The 8,113-nt window shown below is 31.2% G+C and overlaps 1 protein-coding gene across 3 annotated transcripts; it reads right to left on the reverse strand.

Moving 5' to 3' along the window:
- Window positions 1-823: 823 nt before the first annotated feature.
- Window positions 824-6,055, reverse strand: LOC126850230 (poly(A) polymerase type 3). 3 transcript variants are annotated; one of them, XR_007687522.1, is made up of 12 exons: window positions 5,524-6,055; window positions 5,127-5,392; window positions 4,768-5,011; window positions 4,360-4,464; window positions 4,124-4,274; window positions 3,837-4,048; window positions 3,381-3,678; window positions 2,663-2,839; window positions 2,472-2,593; window positions 2,150-2,308; window positions 1,891-2,078; window positions 824-1,509 (listed from the first exon to the last, which is right to left on the reverse strand). XR_007687522.1 is itself a non-coding variant. In XM_050593002.1 (12 exons), the coding sequence occupies exons 2-12, from the start codon at window positions 5,342-5,344 to the stop codon at window positions 1,456-1,458; spliced, it is 1,839 nt and encodes a 612-aa protein (XP_050448959.1). In that variant the 5' UTR covers window positions 5,345-5,371; window positions 5,524-6,055; the 3' UTR covers window positions 824-1,455. The 3 variants fall into 3 exon arrangements, 2 of the variants coding, with proteins under 2 accessions (XP_050448959.1, XP_050448950.1); XM_050593002.1 differs by having other exon boundaries at window positions 1,980-2,078; window positions 5,127-5,371; XM_050592993.1 differs by having other exon boundaries at window positions 1,980-2,078.
- Window positions 6,056-8,113: the final 2,058 nt, after the last annotated feature.

Below are 8,113 nucleotides of genomic sequence, written 5' to 3' on the forward strand. Positions count from 1 at the left end.
AGGAAAGAGGTGATCAGGATTGAGAATCAGAGCCATAGATTGGGAGCAAAGGCGAGTCGAATACCTGAAAAAACTTAGTAGCTGGTGACAAATAAGTCACCAATCAATCGTCAGCTTGTTTCTAATTTGTTAAAGCTATAATTCTTTTTTTTCTAAGAAAAAAAAAGAAAAAAGAAAAAAAAACTAAAAGGCGGCTCCATACAAAGGTTTCACGCAACATAATCATCAACAAGATAGTCAATGGCCTTATGTGATGTTTCATTTGCGAGGGTCTCCTTCTTTTTACCTTTTTTAAAACAAATATTATCTACGTACATACTCTACAAATGAAACATCTTCGAGTTTATGCCAGTGTCGGTGATTCTTGTAATGCGGTTTCATTACATTTGCGCAGCGAAAGATGATGCATCTCAAGCAAACCATTTTATACATATATATACATACATATATATATATATATATATATATATATATATATATATATATAGCATCTTTCTTTATGAATGGTGAGCTTTACCTAGAGATACTCTATTCTCTGCAACTTGCGTTGGAATATCTAATCCTTATTTAATAATAACAATAGTATTAAGTATCGCGTAAATGATAGTTTATGTCTAGTACAAACAGTAAAGCGTATTAAAACGCTAACGCTAGAGTACTGCTTGTAAGTCGCTAAAGAAACAGATCACGTCGATTTGTATGTGATTTGCGTTAATATTAATAAAGTATATATCAATTACTTATATAACTAAACGATACACATATGCATTTTTAAAGTATATTCCACTGTGCATTACAAAAATGCACTTTATATAAGAATATATTTTATTTTTCGTATTTTTTTTTTTTTTTCAACATGCGGAAACATTCGTGAATACGGAAATTTCCATACACGTAATTTTCTCGACCGAAATATTTCTATTCGTCATGTAAATTATGTAAAATTATGTTACATCAGATATTATTAAATCTTAAGTTTTTTTTGTTCAAGTATTTATCGATAAAAAAGAGTAATGTAATTAATATATACAAAAAGGAAATATAAAAAGTATGATTACTAATGTTTCCAAGCGCGATAATAAATTTAATTCTCGCAGTGACAAATTCCTTCAATTAATCCTTTCAAACCTATCTGATATCTCCAGTGATATAAATAACATCACAGACACTGGCACAATCGCGTAAACATTCGGCGTAATTGTTCCCATTGACTGTGTCGATGTTTTTTTTTTCTTTTATAAATACTATTAATTATAGCGTTTGTTACACAAACATATTAACAGTCGTCTATCGATTGACTCCACCTGGATAGCTTCCTCCATTACGTGACATTGTTTTGCTTTTACGAAACGAAGGACTTACAGTGGGCAGTGGATGGTTGCGTAGAAACGTTTACAGTCTAGATGGCCCAGAAGAGCATCTGTAGATTGGCGTAAAATAATCCCGCAGTGGTCATCAAGTGCATACAAATCCCTCCTGTGCTACTGTGGATGCCCCAGTAGGTCCTTCCTATAACAGACATACATCACGGAAGAATAAATACTATTATTAATTGTTAATAAAATATTGGATTTTAATGTATCTCTGTCCACCAAAATTCGCATTCGCAAATGCAGCTATCTTTATAGAGACAAATAAGCAATTTAACATTAATGTTCATTCTATGCATATCTTTCTTCTTGAAATATTAGTAATATGGAACAGTTACATTTCCAATGTTTTTAAGATTTTATAACAGAAATGAGAAGAAAGTATATCAACAGATGTATTTGTAAAAAAAAAAAAAGAATAATACTGTTACAAATTATCATGCGTCTATTCAATTTTACCTTTGCCTGGCAAGATGTGGAAATAGAAATATTTCATGATAAATTTGAATTTTTCACTTACTATATATATTGCTTCATATTCATATGTAATTATCTAATCCTGTATTTTGGAGAGATTGATTATTGTTCATTATATGTATAATGTCTTACGTCCTTAGTAGTTGATAGATTCTGTTTGTATTCATCCATGCTGAAGCCTGAATTGCTATCTTCTCCGCAAGATTGAACCACTAACGATGTATTCTCTGACTACAAAAGAGAGGATTAGAACACATGTCAATAATTTAAAAGAAGTTTTTTTTATGATATATACTACATACTTGTTCTTCTGCGTCATTGACTCTTCGTTTCTTCCCGCATGAGTCGAGCGTCTGATCTGATAATCTCTTTTTGCTTGTATCACCTTGATTTCGTGGCGATACACTACCACTGTTCCCATTTCCAGCAATATTGCCATTGCGATGCACACTACCAGAAACCTGCAAAAACATAACATAACATAACAAACGCCATTAAACACTATAAGATATATTATCATTATGAGAATAGATTATATGATATATACAGTAAAATATAGTTAACAATAACAAATTTTACTCAATAACAAATTCTCAAATATATACAAATATATTTCTCTCTTACCTTCTTTTCTTTTTTCACTAAACTTGAAGATACATAAGTATGCAAGTCCTTCCGTTTCACATGTTTAGCCTCGATCCACATTCCTTCTTTCAACATATTTATTTGTTCTGCTTGCCTTTCAACTGCAATAAAATATTAATGTGATTAATATATTTTCTATATTTATATATATATTTTATAATCAAACTTACTTGTTTCCACAAAAGATTTTATATCATATGTGAGATCAATGTTGAGACTCTCACTCTTAGCGAATGACAGGCCGATGAACCACATAGAACAATGCTTGCTTGGTTCAGGATCTAATGGTGGAAACGCTTCCGGATTTACATGTGCCAAGGTAATATGAGGGTTTCTCTCCAACGTACCTGTGTGAAGGGTTATGATTTTGCCAATTTGGCATCCACGAATTGTTAGTATATATCGTAATATATTACATAAAGGCTATAAATATACATATATATTCATAATTTTAAGACATTTTATCATCACATTAAAGATTAAAATAGAGATTAATTCACTAATTACAATTACTTCTCATTTTTCTGATAAATGATTATTTGTTTCATTTTTTTCTATGTACTTTTATTGTTTTGTATAGTCCTCTTGCAGCTATTTATTTAAAAATTTATGTTTAATATGTGATAAATGATAAAATAAAATTGAAAAGAAAACTATACAAGTGCAAGATTAAATAATTACAACTAATTCAATTTTTTAGTGAATTAATCTGAATTAAAAGTTGCATGCATTGCTATAATATACCATATTAATCTATTATTTCAATTTGCATCTGTAAATGTTAAAAATTAATTAAAGTTATATGATAAGACATAAACAAAATATTTTTATAAAAATATAATGAAAATACATGTACAGTCCTGTAAATGTATTTATTCATTCGGTTACCTATTAAATGTCGTATTTTTGACTCGACAAGGCCGCACCATTCAAGTTGATCTTCCGCGCTTGAACTTCTGGCCAACAATACAATATAATGTTTATATTTTCCAAAAAAGTTTGGTGGTTCGAACAACTTATCCCACGTTGCTTTACCAATGATGATCTCTTCAGTTATGGCTAGTCCATTTTCAAACGCTTCTTGCATGATAGTTCTAGTAGACACGGACACATTGAAAGTAGAATTTTGTTGAGGATATGCTGGAGTAATTATTGGCATTAAATGATATCTGTCTGATACATTTACCTAAAAAATAATAAATAAGAGACTTAAAAAGAGATGAACAAAATTTAAAATTTTATATATTTCATACCTACAAAATTTTATTATATAAATATTAATTATTTTCTTGATATTGTTAAATGCGATATTTATTTGCAAAATATAAAAACAGAATTTCTTACTCTTGGATCCCATACTGGATAACCTAGATTGACATTGTCAGGTTGTTTTAAAAGTACTGGCTGCGGCCATTTCCATTGAGAGAATACAAGAAAAAATTTTTCTATTAGAGTTGCAGCCACGGCATTAGGATAAAGCTGACATGTTCGAGCGACTAACATCGCCCAGGATACACCACCAAGATAACCTAAGACATTACTGTATATGCCATGTCCTAAAAATAAAAAAGCAAATGTAGAACAAATTATGCATTATATTGGTTATTATTAAAAATATTATGTAATCTTACGTTTCGCCCATAATTTTATAGCCCTAAGAGCCAATCTGAAATTTTCTATATTAGGTACTAAACGCAATATTTCATCAGTTACTCTGCAACCATTAAGACTCCTAACACACTTTTGATCAAGATTTTTGAGTAGCATATCATCCTTGAGATCCTGTAAAGTTATTAAAAAATTTATTTAAAAAATCTAAAACTTGTAAAAAAAATATTATTGCATATAAGTATTAAATATTACTAACCATTGAATCCGGAATTTCTTTAAGAGTTAACTTTGCAAATAGCATGTCAATTTCTATACCATCAAAATTCATTTTTATGACTGGTACAAAGGCTTCTTCCACTGCCTACATATAAATATTATAAATATCATTGATCAAAATTGGAATTAAGTAGGAATTTAATATGCATTAAATATTATCATACATATATATACATGTAAACTTTTCTGATTAAATTTTATACATCAATTACGTAATAATAAAAAAAAAAAATTATTACTCATATAATTTAGAATATATATTACATAAAAAATAAATATATTTTTATATAAAAAAATACATTTACCATAAACATACAAGAGCATTTCTTAAAGAAATAAATATTCAACAAAGAAACAACTGCATATACTATATTCTTGAGCTACTCACCCTTAAATCTGTAACTTCCTCTTGCATCTTCAACAATTCAAAAAAGGATGTAAAATAATCTGATCTATATATGTGACGTGGTACAACACACAACGCATCAATATCGGCGCCTTTGTGATGTACACCTAATCTATATGAACCAAATGTGTATATTTTACCACCAACTTGTTCAGCTACATTAGGTGGCATATTTCTAGCTACGCTAGTATCCCTTATCCACTGTTTGACCAATGCATTCAATTTGCTGTAAGAATATAGTTAAATTTTAATAATTTACATATTGTATATATATTTTCTCTTGTTAAAACTAAAAAATGCTAATAATGCAACTGTATTATACAGTTACAACTCAAATATACCTTAAGATCTCCATCCTATGATTCAACTCTTCTTCAGACTCAAAAACATTGTAGGGTTTAAGGGCTTCCTTCAATTCGTTAGTTCTGGTAATATCAATGGGTTTAGGCTCCGCTACACTAATAGCAGATGTCATACCCAGAGTACGTAAATTGTTCTTCTCACTCGATGTAGAGTTTGGATTGGTATTATTGGAATTGTTACTTTGCGTTTGCCACATTGTAGTATCCTTTATTTATGTATACACCTGCGAAATGTAGATAGTTTGCTGTAAATAACAATCATTTCTTATTATACACATTTCTAGAAAAAAAAAAAGATAATTTGTGTAAGAGAATCAAGTCAATAATAAAAATGCGAAACTAAATGACCCAGACGATGATGGAGAGACTGCCTTACCGCTTGATAATGTTTCGTCAAAGATGCAACAGCATGATAAATAAGATACACAGGACGAAGGTACTTCGCTCGTGTTGTCAGGTTATAAAACGCGCAAAATTGCACCACGTTAATCCGGGATAGCGCGGTCGAATCGCGCTACAATTTACTAGAACGAGATATCGCGTCCCTTCAAGTAGCTAAATCACGACTTGGATAGATAACGCGTTTCTAATCTAAATCGCACGTAAACAATTTCTGCGGAAACGATGAGGACAGTTGGCTAATACGAACGCCTCGCGAGATCTCGATTCGGGTGACGCGCGATCCCCGATACGGCACGTAAATTCGTTCAAAGTGCGCTTCTCGTCGCATCAATCGACGAACACGCGAGTCTCTCCTTGCCCTTGTAATACACTACGTAAATAAATAAGCAAGCATTATCACACACGCGAGAAATAATGGACAACACGTATACCCCGCACGTACCACACCACGCGTACCACCCACAACTCTATTCACTATACAAACATGGCTGATCGCGCTCGCTTCGCTTGGCTTTGCAACAGTCAGAAAGTACGCGAAGTATCTAGAATGGAAAACTAACATGTGACCAAACATGTGATACTACCATATTGCTAGTCAAAGCTCAACGCGGGCGAAAACATTACGGTGCAGACGTATATCAACCTCTCACTTCCACAATTCGCGTACTTGACGCAATGCGCATGCGCTGGCATACGTAAGGCCATATATTTAGTACTATTGGCTCAACAAAATTCGCGCATGCGCATTGCATCAAGTACGCAAATTGTGAAGAAGCGAGAGGTTGATATACATATCTGCATCGTAATGTTTTCGCTAACTCTTATTGGAAAGATAGTGACTAGTGACTAGTGTATTATGCATGTGACCGATCCACGTGATTTTCGAAAATGAATGTAGATGTCCGGATTGGTAGACTTGCTTGATTGATTCTCAAAAGTTGGTAAGCCTTCTTCGCGAAGAAAACGGCGGGCTCAGGCGGGCTTGAGCTTCTCTCATCTCTCAAGTGTAATAATACACACAATATAAGTATATTTAAAATTTTTTTTTTATTTTTAATAATTTGTTACTTACTCTTCAATCTTTCATGTTTATCGAATGTTTATCAATTTTGTCGAATAAGTTAGAAATGTTTGATTTCGATAAAATAAGCGATTCGCTTGCTTCTATTTATCGCATTCGCTGTGAAAACAAGATGTCTTTTTATATTTTTTTTTACTTTTACGAAGACTGTTTTCTGCATTTAGACCTATGCTTCACGCATTTTGTTATCAAAATTGCGAGATCTTTTCATATTAAAACAAAATGATAAATTAATTCTTTGTTATGAAATATGTATAAAAACAAAAATATATATGTGTTCTCTCTCTCCTCCTCTCTCTCCTCTCTCTCTCTCTCTCTCTCTCTCTCTCTCTCTCTCTCTCTGTTTCTTTTTGATATTATACATATAATGCACATATATTTTAAGCATTCATTATTATTACTAACTTGATATTCTTCAATCTTTTACATTTAGCAAATATCTATAAACATTTTATATATATTATATAGATTCTATTCGAAAACATCTCTAGAGTGTTCTGGAAATGATCAATTGTTATTGATTAGTATAAATTAAAATTTTGTTGACTAAAATCTTAATTTAAAATTATTAAAATTATTAAAAATTGACTTGAATTTATTTGAAATATAAGCTCTTGTTTGTTGTTCGCTTTATGCGCAGATGATTGAATTAATTTTATTATTTATTATTTATTGATTTTCTAAGATGTTATGTGTAAACCGAATGCTGTGGAAATGATATAATCTTGTTGGAAATTTTGTTAGGCGAGCTTGGTCGCGATATTTTTTCGCACCTTCGGGGCAAGAAGGTTGCTGCCTGGAAGAAGCTGAAGAAAACGAGATAACTGCGTGAAGCTCGAGTTTCATTTGCGGCTGGGAAGTCTAGGTGCAACTTACTCGGGGGAACACTTTGACCGGTGCATTTGCTATCTGCCACTAAATTAGCGCTGGAATTAATCTCCATCTACTCTCCTTCATTTCGGCCTGGTCTCCAACGAAACGTGCGACTTCGAGGCACTTCATATACAAATATGTGCCGTACAGATACGTGCTGTAATACAACATAATAAGGTGTAATCAAATTACACTTACACAATTACATTTACACATTCAATTATTATAATAACAGTTGTCATAGCAGGAAATTCGATATAATAATTAAAATAATTAAAATAATCTTGAGTAATTAGAAAATTCTTGTTATAATACTTAATAACATTTTGCTGGTTATATCCATTTATATAATAATATATTAATATGATAATTATTTTTTTTTTTATTATGGCCAATATCTTTTTAACAATTCATCTTATAATTTGGAAATTCTAAATAATAGAATAATTGTTGACATTTGATCAATAAATTGATAATTTGTCGAGTTTATGTCTCGACTCTAGGATGTTAAAATCGGCGTTTTTTTTTTTAATTTTTTTCCGAAGTCAACAAAAGGTTTAAGTAAACAATTACTTTTGACTTTGCAATCGTTAAAATATTATTTGTTCTT

This window comes from Cataglyphis hispanica, chromosome 1 (assembly GCF_021464435.1).
Source record: "Cataglyphis hispanica isolate Lineage 1 chromosome 1, ULB_Chis1_1.0, whole genome shotgun sequence".
Classification (NCBI taxonomy): Eukaryota; Metazoa; Arthropoda; class Insecta; order Hymenoptera; family Formicidae; genus Cataglyphis; species Cataglyphis hispanica.

Excerpts from the sequence above, each read along its gene's own strand:
- LOC126850230 (XM_050593002.1), bottom strand. The coding sequence starts at position 5,344 with ATGTGGCAAACGCAAAGTAACAATTCCAATAATACCAATCCAAACTCT. Across the intron at positions 4,275-4,359 it reads AAGAAATTCCGGATTCAATG|GATCTCAAGGATGATATGCT; the intron begins GTTAGTAATATT and ends ATAACTTTACAG. Across the intron at positions 2,079-2,149 it reads TCAATGACGCAGAAGAACAA|TCAGAGAATACATCGTTAGT; the intron begins GTATGTAGTATA and ends TCTCTTTTGTAG.